Source organism: Onychomys torridus, chromosome 11 (genome assembly GCF_903995425.1).
Source record: "Onychomys torridus chromosome 11, mOncTor1.1, whole genome shotgun sequence".
Classification (NCBI taxonomy): domain Eukaryota; kingdom Metazoa; phylum Chordata; class Mammalia; order Rodentia; family Cricetidae; genus Onychomys; species Onychomys torridus.
Genome location: NC_050453.1, coordinates 19,625,424 through 19,647,017, shown reverse-complemented (window position 1 = coordinate 19,647,017; position 21,594 = coordinate 19,625,424). Strand labels below are relative to the sequence as shown.

Genomic DNA, 21,594 nt, shown 5'->3' with positions numbered 1-21,594 from the left:
CATGCTCAACTATGTTTATATCAGCATTATTCATAATAGCAAGAACCTGGAAACAACCTACATGCCCCTCAACTGAAGAATGGATAAAGAAAATATGGCACATATACACAATGGAGTACTACTCAGCAATAAAAAAAACAATGATATCATGAAACTTGCAAGCAAATGGATGGATCTAGAGAATATCATCTTGAGTGAGGTAACCCAGACTCAGAAGGACAAACATAGTATGTACTCACTCATAAGTGGATACTGAATGGGAGAGAAGGGATGGCCAGACTGCAACCCACAACTCCAGAGAGGCTAGCTAACAGGGAAAGACCCTATAAAGGACACATGGATGACCCTGTGAAGGAGAAATGGATGAGATCTACATGAGTGGACTGGGTGGCGGGGGGGGGGGGTGGCAGAGAGCGAGGAGTGGGGGATGAGAACATAGTGAAATGGGAGGGTCAAGCTAGAATAGGGACAGAGTGGGAGGGCAGGGAGGAAGATACAATGATAGATGAGGACATCATGGGAATAGGAAGAGGCTCTCAGTTTCCTCTTCTAAAAGAACTCCAGCTTCTGTCAATTTGACATAAAGCTAACCAACAGATACAGAGATGGCTTAAGGCATGTACCTGTAGACATAATAAGACTTCCATGGCTAACAGAAGATTTGGGTTTCTGGTTACTATAAGGAATGAGAAGCAAAGAAAATTATGTTTTGAGTGAAAAGGCAATGCTTGAGAGTTGATGATGTAGGATGATGGGGTACCAGTCTGTGTTTGCTTTAAGAACAGCTCAAAGGAAATAATTCATTGAACTTTTTATTTTCACTTACTAAATTTCTTCTGCACAAGGGAAAAGAGGATGATCTCTTCCTTGCGGTGGTATGGGAGCTGCCTGATGCCATGCCTTACCTACAGTATGGGAGCCATATTGTCCACCTGAAAATGTCAACAAAAGAGAGGGTGATGGCCATTCCTTTCCCAGATGTTGAGTTAATCGTCCAGAAAAGCTTTGCCCAACAAACTAATAATGTATGTTCTATTTCTTTTTACAAAATATTTTCACTGATAATTCCATACAATGTATTTTGATCATATTCACCTCCTACCTCCCTATCCCTTAACTTTGTCTTTTTTTTTTCAATTTAATAACCCATAGACTCCCAATTTGTGTGGTTCATGTATTTCTGGCTATGGGACCATCTGTGGAAGCATGGTTGACGTATTAGGAACCACACCCTTAAAGAAAATTGACTCCCCCCTCCCTGAGAATCCATCAGCTGTCCATTAATCCTTAACTGGGGGTGGGGCAGATTGAAGCACCCCCTCTCCCACTCAGAACGGAGACTGAGATGATCTTGTGTGGTCAACACCAGCTACGCTGAGTTCATGAGTGCAGCAGTACTGTCAATGTCCAAAGGACACTTTCACTCCTGACCTCCCTCATCTTTGGCCCTCATAATCTTTCTGCCTCCTTTTCCACAATGGTTCCTGAGCTTTGGAAAGGGGCTATGAGAGAGAGGGCTAGGCACTCCATAGTCACTTACTCTCTGTTGTCAGTTTCTGCAATAAGTGCCACTGTAACACGAATTGCTAAACGGTCCTATGAATAAAAAATCCAGAGCCAGATATTGGGGTGAAAGCTGAAACAGAACAAGCCAGCCACATTCTTACCTCTACAAAATCCTCAGCCTCAAGAGAGTGACTTCCTGTTTACTCACGCCTTATATACCTTTCTGTGCCCGCCATCTTCCTTCCTTCCTAGTGTGGGATTAAAGGCGTGTGCCACCACGCCTGGCTCTGTTCCCAGTGTGGCCTTGAACTCACAGAGATCCGGATGGATCTCTGCCTCCCAAATGCTAGGATGAAAGGCATGTGCAACCACTGCCTGACCTCTATATTTAATATAGTAGCTGGCTTTGTCCTCTGATGCCCAGGCAAGCTTTATATGTTAAAACACAAATAAAATGTCGCCACATGCTATCCACTGCACAAAGAAACTTTGCTAACGAGGTCTGAGGGCTGCCCCAATCTGTGAGTCAGGAAATGTGAATTTAGAGGGCAGTTTGATGCTCTGACTATTAGCACAATGCTAGTTATAGGTTCAACCCCCAGGGCCTATGAACTCTCCAGCCATACGTGGATTTTCTCCCATGGAGTGGCCTTAAAAGTTGAATTCTTTAATTTTTAACTTTTTACCTTTTGTCATTGAGAATTAAAAACATATACAAAACCACGAAACATAGCACAGTTAACTTCTAGGCATTAAATCTGTTTTGTTTATAGCTAGGTTTCTTCATTCTTCATACACTTACCATCTATGGATATTAAAATGGATCTTCAACACCATAGTGTCTTTTCAGCCTTAACTATTTCAGTATATACTTCTGGACAATAATTATTTTTGAAATGGCAATAACACTGTTTTATAGACATGTTTAACACGAAACATATAGAGACATCTAATATAAAATTACAAAATTTTTATATTACATTTATTATATTATACTATACTATATTTTATTTTATTATATTTATTGTATTATATTATATTTATTATATTATAATGCATTTAGTCTTCAAGCCAGAGTTCCAATTTTCCTCAGAACTTCTTGATCTTTGTTTCAACCAGGGCCACACAAGATCCATTTGATTGATAGACATATTAAATAGCTTTTAAAGTATAAATTTCTTTTCCTCCCTATGAATCTGTGTACTTAAGAAATTGGACATTATCATGTCCTACTCTGGAGTCTGTCTGTTGTACTCTCCTGGTGTCATGTAAGATCTTCTACACTTGCTGTGATCTGGGAGCTAAAAATGGTGAATTGCACACAACTTGAGCTCATTTCCTTTTTCCAGCCACATTGTTTCATAAATTTTATTTTTAAAAAATTTTTATACAAGCCAGACAGTGGTGGTGCACACCTGTAATCCCAGCACTCGGGAGGCAGAGGCAGATGGATCTCTGTGAGTTCGAGGCCAGCCTGGTCTACAGAGCTAGTCCAGGACAGCCTCCAAAGCTACAGAGAAAACCTGTCTCAAAAAAAAAAAAAATTTATACAGCCCATAGGTTCACACCTATGATCACAGCAGTCAAGAGGCTGAAGCCTGAGGACTGCCATGAATTCCAGGCCAAACTAGGATACAGAGGGAGACACTCTTAAAATTTTTTTAAGATAATTTATATCTATTCTTTATATAAAATAATAGGTTTTATAATGAGAATTTTATTTATTTAAGTACACCATATATTTGAACATACCCACTCCCCACTGCTCTCTCCTTTCCCTTTCCCATTCTATTGGTTTCCTCCTCTTCATATCTTTTACTTCCATGATAGATGTGTACACATATTAAATATATATATACAGTATACAGATTTTTAGACATTTTCAATGGGCTAAATAATAGCTTTTTTCAATGGATTTAACTAGAAAAATTTTATCAGAAAAATATCACTCCTAACACTGATATTCCCAATTCAAAGTTTAGAGTAAATGGCTTTTGCTACTTTTGTTTTATATGATAACTCGTTTACTGACAAAATCTTACATGCTTTAATAACTGATCACTATTTAATACATCTATGCGATATCTAGACTATCTTTTATTATGTTCTTGTATAGTATAGCTGCAGGAAAATAATAAAACCATCAGCAAGACGGTTGACGACACAGTTAAGATTTCCTTCCTTTGCAGTGCTTTTTGGGCTCAGGGTACATGTGACTTGGAATGTACCATCAAACTAGGTGTTTTGAAAGTACTTGAGACAATTCCTGTGCTACCAAGTCTGCACCCAGTTAGATTTACTTGTTGCACTTTTCATTTATCACTATTAAATGTTTATTTATTGGTGTATGTGTATGTATCTGTGTGTGGGCAGTTGTGGAGGTCAGAGAACAACTTTCAGTAGTCACCATGTAGGTTCCAGGAATTCAACTCAGGTCATTGATCAACTGAGGCATATTACTGGCCCTGATTTACCATTTTTTTGTTTTTTGTTTTGTTTTTTTTTTATAATTTTTCCTTGTATTATACAAAACATGCAACAGTTATAAAATAAAATCTGTACAACCATTTCTGTTCTGATACACAAAAAAAGGCTATCCTACTTTTTTTCTTTCCCTACCACTTTGTTCTCTTACAAACCTGAATGGTTAAATTTTTGTTTCTAAGTTCCAGGATTATATCTGTGGTGTTATTTTTTAAGATTGTAATAAAATAGTCATACTTAGTTCTCTCCCATTCCTTCTTAAAGAAAGAATAGAATACTACACATATTTATGACTCTTCATTTATCTCATTTAATAATATATCCTAAAAATAATTATGAGTTTTATATAGAAATCTTCATTTTTTCTTTTGTAAAATTTATTATCACACACACACACACACACACACACACACACACACTACAATCTATCACCTCAACCAGTTTTCAGTGTACATTTAAAGGCCTTAATTGTGTTTAAATTGTTGTACATCCACCTACCATCTCCAGGCATTTTTAAACCAAATGAAAAAAAAAATTGGTTCTTTGAAAAGATAAAGATACACAAACCCCTAACTAGATTATCAAAAAGGAAGTGAGAGAAGAGCTAAATTAGTAAAAATTAGAACTGACAGGGGGATGTTATAACAGACCTCAGAAAACTCAGAAGTTCATTAGGGAATGTTTTTAACACTTATATTTCTAAAAAAGCTGGAAGATCTTTTTTTAATGAGTAAATACTAGACATGTGACCTAACAAAATTAAATCAAGATGACCTACACAGATCCATAATTGGCAACGAGATTAAAGCAATGTTAAAATGTTTCCCCACAAAGAAAAGCCCAGGACTAGGTGGATTTACTGCTAAGTTTTATTAAACCTTTAAGGACAAGCTAATATCAATATACAAATCCTTCCACAAAACTGATAGGAAAAGAATAAATCAGAACTTATTCTATGAAGCCATTATCACCCTGACACCAACATCAGATCACAAAAACAGAAAACCATTGGCCAATTCCCTGATAAACGTAGTTGCAAAGATTCTTGAACAGATGGAGACAGTTATACACCATGACAAAGCTGGCTTCACATCAGGGATACAAGACTGATTCAACACACAAGTTAGTATGCACATGTAAAATGACACATCAATACACTTAGGATAGGAATAAAATATTCATACCAATAGACCCAGAAAAGGCCTTTGAAAAGTCTGATGCTTCATGATAAAAGCTCTGGAAAAAACTAGTAATAGATGTAATATATTTCATTTCACTATGTTAAGTGGAGAAAGCCTAAAAAACATTTCCTCTAAAATCAGGAGTGAGGCAGGAAGTAGCCATTCTCATACCAATGTTATTTAAAAACAGAAAAACAGTCCTTGAAGTCTTGGAGAGTTGTGGGAATACCTCTGGAATAAGCAGTCTATACCAATGAGTGCAGAGGAGAACCAAAGCCAGCACAGCTCCTACAAGGCTTTGATCTTGAGTCCAGGTTCAATTCCCACTTTATACTCTAAAACCATAGGGAAAAAGCAAGAAAGCAGATTTTAAAGAAGCTACGTGGCAGTCAGAAGATTCTTAAGGTCAAAAGGCCATTGTTACAACTATTTCTCCAGATCATTCTGTTTCAGGTAGCAAGTGAAGTCATACTTGGCAATTAGGCAGTACACACGGAGCTTTAAGTAAATCACTGTAAAAAGACACGCATCCTCACAGATAAACAATGGAGAAACTGGGCATGTTCATCACTCAGGGTTATCTCTTCAACGGAGGAAATGAATACCTGTTTTCCACACAGAAGGCTGGGAGTGGATGTTGTTAATGACATGGTGACCTTTCCTATCTGAAGAGCCAGACCTCATCCCAACTCCCCAGAATGCTTATCCTAGACTCTCTATCCCTAGACCTTTATTTTTTAGCTTTGTTTCTCAGTCAATAGAACCCATCTTTAGGGGAGATGTCACATGTACTTTTATAGCCTGCCAACCTCTATGCTATCCCAGTCAGGGACCACATCAGATCCTAGGTCCTTACACTATAGAACCCATCTTCACAGTCACATGGACTTTGAGTTGAGTTTGGATGTAATTGTGCCTCCTTGTGAACCAGGGATTGTATTACATCAGAGAACCACCTGGTGTTAGGCTCGGGAAGTTTCAACCTAACATGGGCTAAGTCATGCTTCTTCCTCACTCATGCCTTCCTGCCTCACTCAGTTCATTTCCCTGTTGGTTATAGAGCTTCCAGGGACCCCCATAAATCACTAGATAAATGAGTAAATCAGTATCTAATAATTTGTCATTTCTACATTCTTCTACTTCAACGAAAGTAAGGCAAAAAAAGGAAAGAAAAGAAATACAAATTGGAATGGAAGTAAAATACCCTCCCTTTGCAAATGACATGGTAGATATTACCAGAAATCTCTGACCTGGGAAACACTTTCAGCAAAGCAGCAGGATACAAAATCAGCATAAAGCCTTCTACTTACTGATAATCAACTTGTTGACAAAGAAATCAGAAAAATATTCCAATTCACAGTAGATTTTAAAAAATACTCAGAGATATATTATATGAAATTATCAAAGAATTACTAAAAGTATTTTTAAAATACCCAGAAATAGGGTGGGCGGTGGTGGCGCACGCCTTTAATCCCAGCACTGGGGAAGCAGAGCCAAGCAGAGCTCTGTGAGTTCGAGGCTAGCCTGGACTACCAAGTGAGTTCCAGGAAAAGGCACAAAGCTACACAGAGAAACCCTGTCTTGACAAACCAAAAAAAAAAAAAAAAAAAAAACCAGAAATGACCAAGGAAGTAAAGTTATCTACAACAAAAACTTTAAAGCATTGAAGGAAATTGATAAACCTAGACAGAAAGTTTTCCAATGTTTATGGACTGGCAAAATCCATACTGTAAAAATACCTATAAAACTAAAAGCAATGCATTTTCAATATAATCTCCATCAAAATCCAAGTACATTATTCACAAAATTTTATAAAAATATGAAAATGTTCCTAAAATTCATGTGGAAGCACAAAAGATCCTGTCTTAGTTAGGGTTTCTATTGTTGTGAAGAGACACCATGACCACAACAACTCTTATAAAGGAAAAATATTTGATTAGGGTGGCTTATATTTTCAGAGATTTAGTCCATTATCATCAGGGTATAATATACTGGCACACAGGCAGACATGGTGCTGTGGAGAAGGAGTTGAAAGTCCTACATCTTGATATGCAGGCAACAGGAAGTGGTCTGAGATACTGGGTGAGCCTTGAGCATATGTGACACCTCAAAGCCTGCCTCCACAGTTCCTCACTTCCTTCAATGAGACCACACCTACTGCAATAAGGCCACACCTCCTAACAATGCCACTTCCTTTGGGGGCCATTTTCTTTCAAACCACCATGGATTCCCAAACAGCTGAAACAATGCTAAGCAGAAAGAGCAATGCTGGAAGCATCAAACACTTGATCTCAAATTATACTACAATGTTGTTGTTTGCTTTTTCTCTCTCTCTCTTTTTTTGGGGGGGGGCTACCATCCAGCTCCCAAATAAATACACACAGAGACATATTCTTATGTATGAATGCCTGGCCTTCCTTAGCTTGGCTTCTTTCTTACCAGCTTTTCTTAACTTTAAATTATCTTGTCTATCTTTGGCCTCAGAGCTTTTATCTTTCTCTATTCCTGTATGCCTTTTTTTTTTGTTTGTTAACTTCTTACTCCATATCTGACTGTGTAGCTGGGTGGCTGGATGGCTGGCCCCCGAAATCCTCCTCATTCCTCTCATGTTCCTTGCTCTTTCTCCCTCTTTCCCAGATTTCTCTTTCTATTTATTTTTCTGCCTGGCAGCCCCAGCTATCCTTTCTTCTACCTTGCTATTGGCCATCCGGCTCTTTATTAGCCCATCAGGTGTTTTAGGCAGGCAAAGTAACACAGCTTCACAGAGTTAAACAAATGCAACATAAAAGAATGGAACACATCTTTGCATCATTAAACAAATGTTCCACAGCATACATAAATGTAACACATTTTAAAATAATATTCTACAATACTAGAAAGCATAGTATCAAGAAGGGAATGGAACTAGCATAAAACATGTAGACCAATGGTCGTAGGACCCAGAGATCTATGCAGCTATACTTACCCAATTTTTTTACAAAGGTTCCAAAACCATATATTAGGGAAAAAGCCAGCTTGTTCAACAAATTGTGCTGGGAAACTGAATAGCTACATGCAGAAGAATTAAATAGATCCATATCTCTCACCTTGCAAAAAAAGAAAATCAAAAGAATTATGGATCAAAAGTTTGAATATAAAATAAGAAATTATGAAACTGATAGAGGAAAATAAATCCTATGAAGTTTTCCTATATATTGACAAAACTCCTACATGGCCATTGTATTATTTTGCATTTTCACTACTACATAAGAGAGTGCATATTTCCCCATAGTCTTACTAGGCATTAAAAAATAATTTATATGAAAAACACTTAATTTAGCATATTTTAGTGGCGTTTTTTTATAAACTGTGAGTTTACTTTCCTGTTTATTCATGGGGCATTTGCTCTATCCTATGTTCATTCATGAGGTACTTGTTATATCCTCTGCTTATTCATTGAATATTTGTTATATCCTCTGTTCAATCAAGGGGCGTTTGTTATATCCTCTATCTATTTTTTGATACAACCTGTTGTCTTTTCCTTTTTACATTGAACTTTTCCCATATATTAGGAACATGTATGTGTAAATCATATTAGAATGATTCACTTTTTCTGCCCAGTTAATGTATCATTATAGACCTTTTTGGTTGTTTTTTGGATTGGGGTGTGTGTGTGTGTGTGTGTGTGTGTGTGTGTGTGTGTGTGTGGTTTTGCTTTGCTTTGGTTTTCATCTGTTTGTTTTGAGAAAGTGTTTCATTGTGCATCTCAAACTGGTCTTCCTCCCTTGATCTACCTAGAGCTCGATCACAGGCACAGTCCACCATGCCCATCTCTGTCATACACTTTTAACTAGGTTTTTCAAAGTCAGTTCACCAAACTGCATCTTTTCTTTTCATAGGTTTGGATCTTTGCTTCTCACCTTGCTTGGGAAGCACCATTTGGTTAATTGTGAATGTACCTGTTACCGTTACCTTGTTGTTCTAAAATACAAACAAGGGGAAGGCAGAGGCAGGTGGATCTCTGAGTTCGAGGCCAGCCTGGTCTCCAAAGGGAGTTCCAGGAAAGGCACAAAGCTACACAGAGAAACCCTGTCTCGAAAAAAACAAAAAATACAAACAAGGAGCAGACATTGTTGGACTTTTTTTTTTTTCAGGATATTCTCTAAATTCCAAAATTGTAAGCAGCCTAAAAGGAGGAGGCACCCTCATTTCCCACAACACAGGAAAATAGATGTCTCCCCCAATCCTGGTTGGTTGGTAACTAGCAAGGGGAGATCTCTCCTGATCATGGTGGGCTGGTAGCTAATGAGGGATTTCAGGGGTCTCAGTGCAGTCAGTTTCTGAATGGCCATTTGTAATCCTGGCATTCAAGCTGAGGCATCAGGGTCAGGAGTTTGAGACAAGCCTGGTATTCTCTTCATCAATAGTTTATTATAAAATATTGAAAAAATTATAAACACATATAAATGTCTCCCCTTAAATGTAACTGCTATTTTGCAATGTTTACTTTATTATTATTTGTGTATCTACCCTCTACCCACCCTCCAGTTCACCTTACTTTAAAAATGTATTTCAGAAGAAGTAGAAGCTGTAAATAGATGATGTCTTGAATGCTTCAGGATATGAATCAGTAACTGGAGTCCCCTGCTGCTTTACAGAGTTGTTTTTAGTGGAATTGTTGAGGATTAGAAAGGAGAATTAACAAGATACAATTGTAGTATTTAATGAACTTGATGAGAACTTTGTACAACCCAAATCTCAGTCAAGACAAAGACTATGACCATCACCCCAGGCACCTGCCATGTTAACACCTACCTGATTCTCTTCAGCATAACTTTGTTGTCCTCATGTGACAACAGAGGCTCCCACTGTGTATGCATGTTGTTGCCCTCATTTAGCACAATGTTTCTGAGATATGACCATGTCATGATACATGTCAGCCCCACATCCCTTTACTACCACAAAATTGTCTCAGGGTGCTTAAGTGTGTGTGACCACTAAAACATGCATAACCACTAGAGCTCAGAGACATTTCCAAATATTTCAGAAGAATATATATATATATATATATATATATATATATATATATATATATATATATATATATAGACAAGTCAATAGAAATTGTCTTCAGAAAGTTATCTCTGTGACATGCTTGCAGTCACATAAATCTGAGGATGAAGTACCAAGGTGTTTGGTTGAGAGTTAGGACAGGGAAATAAGGAAGACATCATTTGTTGTTTGCTTGCCTGTTGCTTGTTCTTAAAAACATTTAGGCCAGGTGGTGGTGGACATGCCTGTAATCCCAGCACTCGGGAGGCAGAGGCAAGTGGATCTCTATGAGTTCGAGGCAAGCCTGGTCTACAAAGTTCCAGGACAGCCCTCAAAGCTACAGAGAAACCATCTCGAAAACAACAACAACAACAACAACAACAAAACTATTTAGGCCTTTTGATTGTTTTAAATGTGTCTTCATTAACTTTATTAATATACTCTAAAATTAGCTTGAAGCACCTCAGTTTCTCAGCTTTTTCAGGGACAAAATGGTCAGATACCAAAGCCTTCAAGAGAACTGTGGGTTATAGAAGGGTCAGTCAAAGGAAGCCTTCAGGCTCTCCCTTATCACTAGTGATATAACTGTAATGTAACTCACAAGAAAATGACAGGGCTTGTCTTACAGAATTTGAAAACGGTCTATTGGATCATTTTAATATAGAAAAGATATTGTTGATCTCATATTGAAGTGAATGTCACCATAGCACTGACTGAACTTGAATTGCATTGGTAGTTTCAATAAAAAGGTTTTATTGTTAGATTAAAGAGTTTTGACATTAATACATACAATTCTTAACACTTTGGAGATGGAGTCTAGCCTATCTCTTCCAACTCTATTTGTCATTGGAAATGGGTTTGGACATATGTATACACTGTATATGAAACACTGTATATAGTCAATAACAGCAAAAAGGTGAGTGCACAGTGGGTTGGAACCAAGGCACTTGTCAAGTAATTTCACAAGTGACAAAGAATTAAAAAGTGATCACTAAATCAGATGATAAATCAGTGAAGTACAGAAGTGGGGTTGGAGCTAGGACTACACGGATAAAGTGCTTGTGACACAAGTCTTCCACGTGTCCCCAATACAGTATTTTGAGATTGCTCAGAATTAACACATCATCTAGGTACTTTAAACTCTCCTACATATCTCAGATCACAGATACCATCTTTAATTCTGTATTCTAAGAACCTAAGATGCTCAACAAATATCCAAGGCAGGATAACTGCAAAGAAGCACACGTAACAATACATAGTAAAAACTTCTATAAAGTTCTGTGCATCGGAAACTAGACAGGTGGAGTTGCCAAATGAAAGACTAGCCTGTCAGTGGGAGCAGCTAATGTGCATTGTTTTTTTTTTTCCAAAGAAGACTGAAGAGAAGATTAAAAAAAAAAAAAAGAAATAGTCTAATGGTTGGTAAAGCAGAATAAGTCAAAGATAAATCAAAAGGGGCCAGAAGAAAAGAGAATGTTTTTGTTGTTTCAATGAATTACCCAAGCTAAATTTTCTAATGCTAAAGGCAGTGGGGGGGGGGTGGTGGTAATAACTTTCTTGCTCAATGACTTTGAACATACCATGACACTGCTTTAAGTTGATTACAATGACACTGTGCATGTATAACATTTTAATTAGGCTGACTTTGCATTCACACCAGTCTACATCTGTGTCCTTTGTTTTTAGAATCCTGATGTCGATGTTGAGGTCAACTGCATTGATTTGTTTCAAACAGAGGGATATAATTTGATAGCATGTGGAACCTTAAATGGCATGATTATCTTATGGAATTTTTTAACAGCTTCTGTTAAAGAAATGTAAGTGTTTGCCCTAAATAATAGTTTTACTGCATAAGTATCTCAATAGCAAGTAATACCTTCAAGGAAGGATTTTCTTTTGGTTATCTTCATAAGTACACTATGTGCTGAGAGTGTAAATTCCATAATTACACAAAAAACCTTAAATATTCATATATCTGAAAGATTTCTCCTTTACATAAATATATGGTCTTTCCATGTTTAAATTTATTCCTTCAACTAATGTTTTAATTTTATTTTTATTTTATTTACCTGTGTGTATGTGGGTGTTTTGCCTGGTACCTGCAGAGACCCGAAGAAGTCACTGAATACTTTGATGCTGGTGTTACAGTTGTGAGTCAGGCTGTGGATACTAGGAATCAAACCTGGGTCTTCTAGAAGAACAGCCAGTATTCTCAACCACTGAGCCAACTCTCTATCCCCAACAAATATTTGAAATGTGTAATAACTTGACACACTAATATCCACAAGCTTTCGAGTACACATATCCAATCATCTCCTAGCATTTCCCATCTGATCTCTCCCCACTCACATCAAGCTGCACAATTCCTGACCTGCCCCTCCATCAAACTTCCCCTTCCTCTCTATTCCTACTGCCACCAACATCTACTCACTTACCAAAGACAAATGATGATAGGCATTCTTTCTCATTCACATCAGAGTATCCAATTTATTACATGATGACTCTAGCAAGGACCAATGTCTCAGGTGTATCCTGGATCTCAGATAGTTCTGTTGAGATGTTTTGAATCATGACTGTAGCATTTACTCTCCCCAATTAACCATCTCTAAGTGTTCTTGCCATTTGTTTAAAGTAACTAGCATAATGTGTTATCTGTATGTATGCATGAACTGTAAATAATAGACTGTCTTGACTTGTGTTCTTGGAGGTGTGTACTGGGACCTTGTAGGGACACCCTCTGTCAAGGGGGCTTGTAAAATTAATTACAGATACAAAATGGACAACAATCCTAATAAACCAAAATAAAATCAAGTCTATCTTGGAGAAAATGGGAGTAGGATGGGAAAAAAAAAGGAAAAAGAGGAAAGCACATAAGAAATCTCTACCTCTAGTCAGAGGGCATTACCTACTACTGGTCAACCTGGGCCACACCCCTTTTCATCAAAGGTTGGCTCCATCCTAAGGCTCAGTGCCTGCCCTTGGGCATTTCTTCTACACTGTGTACTTGTCATTTGATACCTATGTCTGCACACACTGGACAGTTCCTCACATTCTTATTAACAGTTCTCACACTGAAGGTGTCAGTTTCTGTCTGACTCACTACTGAGAAGGAAAAGAAGATAGATGAAAAAGATCAGTGGTGATGCCACCATGAAAGGAGGGGGCAACTGTCCTGAGCTATTTCCAATTTCAAGGTAGCAATCGTACTTACTTAAGAACCAGGTATTTTGCCAAGGGATGCATGCAAAGCTAGTACTCAATAAAAGAAAGCAACTCTGGTGGATTATATATCATTATATTATCATTATATATCATGTCTGTTTTCCATAGGCAGATGGTTATTTTAAAACAGTAGGGTCCTGGGAGATAATTCAGTGAAAAAAAGGATTTAACTGCAAACACAGGACCTGAGTTTGATCCCTGAAACTAAGTATAAAAAGCCAGGTGTCATGACACATATTTATAACCTCAGCACTGCAGAAGTAGTGACAAGTGGATCCCTGAAGCTTCTTAGCAACTAGCCAGCCAAGCCTAGTCAACAAGTCCTAGGTCAGTGAGAGATCCTGTCTCAAAAACAATAGGTCCTGTACCAGGGGAGCAACACAGAGCTTGTTCTTTGGCCACTACACATCTATATACACAAATATTTAGAATCACTGGAGTCTTTTGGAAAAGAAAGACACAACATCCCAAAACTCTGTAAGGTAATATATTCCCAGCTTTACCATTTATAAAACTAAAAATTATTCCTATATTTGTGGTGGAGGCCATTTCCACTATTTTATTTATTAGTTAGCTTTATATGTATAGGTGTTTTGTCTGCATGTATATCTGTACACCACCTGCATGTCTAGTGTCTAGAGAGGCCAGAAGAGGGTGTCAGATCCCCTGGAACTAGAGTTACAGACAGTTATGAGCTGCCGTGTAGGTGTGTGTGTGTGTGTGTGTGTGTGTGTGTGTGTGTGTGCGTGCGCGCGCATGTGCACACTAGGAATTGAACTCAGGTCCACCAGTACTCTCCAACCTGCCATGTCTTAATATACCTCATTTTGTCTGACTCCTTCACCAGTCAAAGAGAAAGAACCCTTCCTTCTCAAGAACACCATGATTTGGGGGTTCAAACTTAATAATGTTTCTTGCTAATTAATAATCTATTTCATAGTTGATTTTGATGATCAAATAAATATATCTAAAACCATTGATCTTAAAAAGTCATCATCAGGTCTCTCTCTCTCTCTCTCTCTCTCTCTCTCTCTCTCTCTCTCTCTCTCTCTCAAGCTCTAGAAAGGTAAAAAAAAAAGTCATCATCAAATTTACAAGCTTCTTTTTCAGTCTTGGTCCCATCCATACAAGACTCCTGCACCATTGTGTTAGTCTTCTTCCTGCTACTGTAACAAATCCCTAAGATAATAAGAACAAAGGTTTGTTTGGGCTCATGACTTCAGAGGTTCAAGTGATCTACTGACCCTGTTGCTTTGGGCCTGTGAGAAGTCATCACATCAGAGTAGTAATGAATGATAGAACTTCTCATAGTGAGAAAGTTAAAAAAAAAAAAAAAAAAGGAAGAGGGTACCTGATCTCTCTCAAGGGTCTGCTTTCCAAAGAACTAAAAAACTTCCCACTACACCCCACCCCTTAAAAGCTCAACACGTCCCAAGGGCACCAATCTGGAGAGCAAGCCTTTATGTTAGCAATCATTCATCAGCTCAAATTAGCAGGTGTCATTTCCCATAAAGGAAAGGGGCATGTTGCTAAGAGGTCAGTTTGCCCTAAGGGATGCAAAGTGATGGTTAAGAGATATAGCACAGAGTGTGGTGTTGGTATTTAGAGAATATTTTCCGGTCTCAAGACACTACCTGGAAAGTCCCATGGGATCTGGGTCTATGGAAGACTAGAGTAGCAGGAGCAGACTAATCTCTGGATTATCTGCTCTTGTCCACTCAGTTTTAAGATCCTAGGGTAAGGCACCACATTTCACTCAAATCCATCCTTCCATATGTTCAGAGTAGAATTCTGCTGTCTAAACTGTATGATACTTCCAGATAGTCCCTCTATAGGATGAGACACTGTGGCCTATAGGTAGGAAATCTGTCCAGTTAATTGGATTAAATACTTGTGGATCATCTGATGATCACATGGTTCTACAAAGCCTTGATAACAAGGGTATATTTGGACTTTCACTTCATGTACAATAACAACATATTAAGTAGCTAGATCTGCATGGGAATTATGCAATGTGAGGTGAGTTTCAGAATTTGTGCCATTTACTAGGCAAGGACATGCTTGTTTTCAGATACCGGCCTGAGGACTGCTTCTCTACAGACCCTGACTTGGATCCCAGACGCTTTCGGATTAATGACATAATGTTCCTCTTCCGACCTCCTGACTGTGTAAGGTAACTCAGACCTTCATGGCCCAGTAGGGCTATCTGGAACCCAGGTAGGTGATGTGAGCTACCCACATGCCAGCATCAAAGAAAGGACAACTGAAGGGAAATGGGTGTTGAGCTGACTCCTTTGTTCAACGTTCCTCACTGTCACAGTATTGTGACATATTGGTAGGGTAGACCCTTACCATGTCCTGTCATTGTGTGGACCCTTACCATGTCCTTTCATTGTGTGGACCCTTACCGTGTCCTTTCATTGTGTGGACCCTTACCATGTCTCCTCACTGTGTAGACCCTTGCATGTCCTGTCATTATGTGGACCCTTACCATGACCCCTTACTGTGTAGACCCTTACCATGTCTCCTCACTGTGTAGACTCTTACCATGTGTCCTCACTGTGTAGACCCTTACCATGTCTCCTCACTGTGTAGACCCTTGCATGTCCTGTCATTGTGTGGACCCTTACCATGACCCCTTACTGTGTAGACCCTTACCATGTCTCCTCACTGTATAGACCCTTACCATGACCCCTTACTGTGTAGACCCTTAGCATGTCTCCTCACTGTGTAGACCCTTACCATGTCTCCTCACTGTGTAGACTCTTACCATGTGTCCTCACTGTGTAGACCCTTACCATGTGTCCTCACTGTGTAGACTCTTACCATGTGTCCTCACTGTGTAGACCCTTACCATGTGTCCTTGCTGTGTAGACCCTTACCATGTCCCCTCATGGTGTAGACCCTTAGCATGTCACCCTCACATGTGCCTTTACCACAGAAGTGGAAATGGGAAATGCTCATTGGCTCTTACTTTTAGCTAAACCTAACACAGTCACCAAAAATGTGCAGCCAGTTTAGGTCTTAGAGGGAACAGCTGGAAAAGGCATTGGAAATTTCATACACTAGCCAATGTAACTGGGCAACCTCCATCCATTCCTTCAAGAGCAGAGAGTTGTTTGTTAAATTTCTAATAAAAGTATTTTTTCATATTTTCTACTCATATTTGCTTTTGGAGTCTGTACTTTTTTTTTTAAGCTGAGGATCTAACCCAGGGCCTTGTGCTTGCCAGGCAAGCACTGTACCACTGAGCTAAATCCCCAACCCTAGGAGTCTGTACTTTTAAGCAACAATGATAAACAAATCTCCAGAGGGAAATTAAGTGTTTCTGTGCTATAGTTAGTGTTCACTTGTTGGTGAGTCAGAATCTAGCACCTTCCCTATACATTGTCTTATAATTATATCAAAACTCTTTGAAGAATATCATCCGGGTCTGTCCTTTTTACATAAGCTACTTTTCAGCCCATGGCCACAAAGCATGGAAGAGGCAGGATCAGGCCAAAAGAAACAACAATAACAAGCAAACAAAAACATGTAAGAAGTTAGCTAGGTGTTTCTGAACCTCAATAGTTCAATCTAGTGTTAACAATGAGCCAGGCCAGGCGTGTGTTTCCTAGACCCAGGCAGCAGTGATACCCCTTCAACACTGAGGCTCCCCAGCATTCTCTGTAACATCACACTAGTGAGCATTCATTGCACTGGATGTAAAGTGTAGCTCACCTCATGAGTAGGTGGGATACTCCCAGGGATGAGGAGGAAATCACCACCTGAAACTGAAACAGAGCACACTGAGTTCTGTGGACTGTCTGAATCTTCCAGCCTGTGTCTCCTCCATCCCTGAACAGGAGATCAAGTCAGGATTCCATCTGTTCATCAACCCAGTGTGACTCAAGCAAGGGCCCACAGAGCAGCAAGGTGAGTGCAAGGTAGAGATGGCATCTTCCTGTTACAAGCAGAGGCTCAGAAACAGTGGCTCTCAGCCCCTGTGTGTACATCTATGTGTATACATCTATGTATGTACATCTATGTGTGTGCATCTGTGTGTGTACATCTATGCGTATATGCAACATATTTGTTTTCCCTCAAAATTAACAACTACATTGTTTTTCTTCATTTATTTTCAAGGTCTTCACATGTGTGACCAACCAATACATGACCGTTAATAAATAAGTATATTAATAAGTTACACCTATTGTTTTTATGCTCATAAGATAACCCAATGATGTTGAGCTTCTCTTCTCTGTTATCATATTTCACATGTGGTGTAATCCAACCACAAACCATAATATAATGCAGTGGTCTTCTGTCTTATCAGTTCTGACTTTACATATTTTTGCAGAGTGCTTTTCTAATCAGGATTTTACTAAGTCAAAAGGTATTTGTACAAGAGGTATTTTGAAAGAACTAGTATGGTAGAAAGAAAATAACATGGGTAAAGAGAAGAGCCAGCAGAGCCACACCTCAATCCAAGCCCTCTGTACACTGTCTGATTTCTAGCCTTGCCACTAAAGCTGAGTTTCTGTTTCCTTATGGGTAAGACTGGGAGAATAAAGATACCTGGTGTGGCTGTCCATAGAATTAGAGACAATGCACACCAAGAACTGGGCATGTGGGGCTGGAGAGATAGCTAAGAGGTTAAGAACACCGACTGCTCTTCCACAGGTCCTGAGTTCAATTCCCAGCAACCTCATGGTGGCTCACAACCATCTGTAATGAGATCTGGTACCCTCTTCTGTATACATAATAAATAAATTAATTAATTAAAAAAAAGAACTGGGCATGTACTGGGGGCCTAATCACTGTCACTAGTGCAAGCCACCAGGAACTGCCATTGTTTTCTAGCTCTTCTATTTATGACTATGAAAATGTTGGCAATACATTAACATTAGTACTTAGGCATATCAACACAGCTCTGCAGAAGCTGCCCATCTACTAGGTCTCATCCCCTTGTAATGTCATAAAAGTGTTTTCTCTCTCTTCTTCATCCAGGGAAGTAAACAGAGTATACATGACACCGAGGTCAAAGGTCAGTATCAGCACTCTTCTTTAGAACCAAGCAGCTGAGTTCCTTTTGCCTTTATGACACTGGGGATCAAGCCTGGGACCTCACACATGCTGGGCAAGCATTCTACCATGGAGCTACAGCTCAGACCAGCTCCTTTGCGACAGTAACTTTGAGTGATAGGATATTCCTGATGTGCTCTTCCTGTAAATGTGTGTTGAAGTGTTTGGAGGTCTAGATAGTGTAATGCTGGGACCTTTTAATACAGTTCCTCATGGTGTGGTGACCCCCACCCACAAAATTGTTGTGTTGCTACTTCATAACTGTAATTTTGCTACTGTTATGAATCATAAGGTAAATATCCAATAGGCAAGATATCTGATATGTGACTCCCTAAGGTTGGACTAATGGGAAGAATATTAAAATGATGCCTTTTAAAGGGCTCAATGGGAGTGAGAGGGGATGAGAAAAGTAATACAGAGTAAATATGACTAATATATATGCTATACATGAGTGAAATTGTCATAATAAAACCTGTTACTATGGATAGTTAATATATGCTAATTTTTAAAGGATAGTATATCCAGAAACATTCTCAATATGAACAAAAACAAATGATGCTGTTTATGCTAATTCTAGATGTTTAAAATCCAAAGCATGACTGAACTTTTTAGTCTCCAAGGCATTTTGCTAAAACTTATGCTACACTTATAAAACATCCTAGATGTTTTAAAACTTTCACAAGGCTAAAGCCACCACATGCAGAATCTTCTAGAGGCTTTTACATTAGGAGCCCAAATAAGCCTTTTAGATTTTTCCAGTGATCCAGGATTCCATTCTACAAAGGCCTTTCTATTTTCTTCCCTGTGAAGAAAAAAAAAAAAATGAGACAATCCTGAATTTTTTCTTTTCCCACCCATCTCCTCTTTGGTGTTCCATAAAATTTGAAACCCCAAGGATTACAAATACCAGCAGAGCTTATGAGTTTCTCTACCAGGTGAGCAAACAGACATGGTGGGAGATCAGCAGCCAGTGAGCAGAAAACAGCCCACCCCCACTAGCTCCATGGAAACTCAGCCTCCTATCCTGGTCACTGCACATGAGGATGGACACCTCCGCTTGTGGACATTGGAGGTGATGAAGTTTGGGCTTGGCTGGTACTCAAAAGTAATGGGATGACAAAGAATAGTTATGCCTTGTAGCCTTCTTCCGCATGGCATCCAATTCAAACATTCCACTATTCTAGCCAAACAGATGGTCTTTCAGTTCAATCACCGACTACTGCCAAAGTATACAGTAGGCTGGTTTTACTACTCAAGGCTTAGTTCATCAAAACTGCTAAGAGTTTCAAATCTTTTTGAGCTGAGCTATAAATTCATGATAATATTCTATTGGATATTTAAATGAATGTCATCAGAAACGCATTCTATAAAACAATGTAAGGGGCTTAGTCAATAAAGGACTAAAGAGCCAAGTTCAATGCCTAGAATCCACATTAAAAATCTGAGCATGGGGCCGGGTGGTGGTGGTGCACACCTTTAATCCCAGCACTAGGGAGGCACAAGCAGGCAGATCTCTGTGAGTTCAAGGCCAGCCTGGGTTACCAAGTGAGTTCCAAGAAAGGCACAAAGCTACACAGAGAAACCCTGTCTTTAAAAAAAAAAAAAATCTGAGCATGGTAGAGCACTCTTATAAACCCAGTGCTGGGCAGGAAGGAACAGCAGATCCCTGGGGCTTGCTAGCCATTCATCCTAACCTAGCTGGCAAGCTACAAGCCAGGGGGAGATCTTGTCCCAAAATAAGGTGAATGGTGTTCCTAAGGAGTGACACCCAGGGTTGTTCCCTGGCCTACACATACACACACACACACACACACACACACACACACACACACACACAAACACAAACCCCTACACATTCATATTTTCATGCCATAAAACAGACTATAAGAATGCTGACATATGGCCTATAAAATACTTTTTTGTTATCTTTATCTGTGTGTCTGTATGTTTATGTATGTCTGTGTGTGCATGTAGGTGCAAGCATGCCATAGCAGTAATGAAAAAGTCAGAAGGAAGCTTGTGAGAGTCACTTTTGCTATCATGTAGGTCCTAGGGATCAAATTTAGGTTGCCAGGCTTGGCAGCAAGCTCCTTTACTGGCGGAGTCCTAATATAAAACTTTAATGACATAAATTATTGAGAGATGGTATTGCATCACTTTGAGTGTTCTTAAATTTTTTTTACCATGAAAAGAGCAGCTTTAATTTACCAGATTTCAAGTGATTTTTGATGGAGGGTGGGCATCCCAAATTAAAAGTACAAATTAAGGAACAGCAAGATGGCTCAGTGAGTAAAAATCAGTTGGCACACAAGCCCCAAAACCTGAGTTTTAATCCCAGGAATCCCATGTGTAGGTGGAAGGAGAGAGCCAGCTCCATAAATTGTCCTCTGACCTCCACACATGTACCCCAACACACACACATATACCCCAACACACACATGTACCCCCAACACATACATGCACCCCAACATACACATGTACCCAACACACACATATGCACCCCAACACACACACACACACACATTAATTTTTTTTTAAAGAATTCAAAGTAGGGGGCATTAGGAGAACAGAAGAGAATGAAAGAGTTGTGAGTAGACTTCCTATGTGACCCTGAAACTCTTAGAGACACAAGAAGGTGTGAGTGTTGTGATAAGGCTTCTCCTATGGAGAACCCAGGAGGCAGCAACAGTGTTGTGTGACCCACACTGAGATCTGAGACCACAGAGCAGCAAGGCTGTCTGTCAGCTCAGTCCCAGTCTGCCCATGGGTTCTGGCTTCCTAGTGAAACCCCCATTTTGAAAACACAAACTGCCTCCAAGATGATCTTGGAATAAAATGTCTTTTTATCTATGATGAATAAGAAACAACAGATGATATCCAAAGAAAGTCTTTGAAAACAGCTGCTGACTCAAATTCTATTCTCAGTCTCCAGAGAGATAAGTATATATGGAAGTCCTTCCAAGGGCTAGCTTATACCACTCCAAAACAGTTTATCTGGGCTTGAATCTCTTGCGATCCATTGTTAATAATCAGAAATATGCTTTCCTGGCAGGTAAGTTTGCCTGTTGAAATATGCCTTGTAACCATGAAGTTACATTTGGCCCTG

General features: G+C 39.1%; 1 protein-coding gene across 1 annotated transcript in view; it reads left to right on the top strand.

The window, feature by feature from the left end:
- Wdr64 (WD repeat domain 64) overlaps positions 1-21,594 on the top strand; it is a 106,659-nt gene that overhangs the window by 64,233 nt on the left and 20,832 nt on the right. The window contains exons 15-20 of the mRNA XM_036202973.1: positions 846-1,025; positions 11,889-12,019; positions 15,496-15,597; positions 17,270-17,339; positions 18,414-18,450; positions 19,424-19,560. Coding sequence (XP_036058866.1) covers positions 846-1,025; positions 11,889-12,019; positions 15,496-15,597; positions 17,270-17,339; positions 18,414-18,450; positions 19,424-19,560 — 657 coding nt within the window. The remainder of the gene's footprint in view (positions 1-845; positions 1,026-11,888; positions 12,020-15,495; positions 15,598-17,269; positions 17,340-18,413; positions 18,451-19,423; positions 19,561-21,594) is intronic.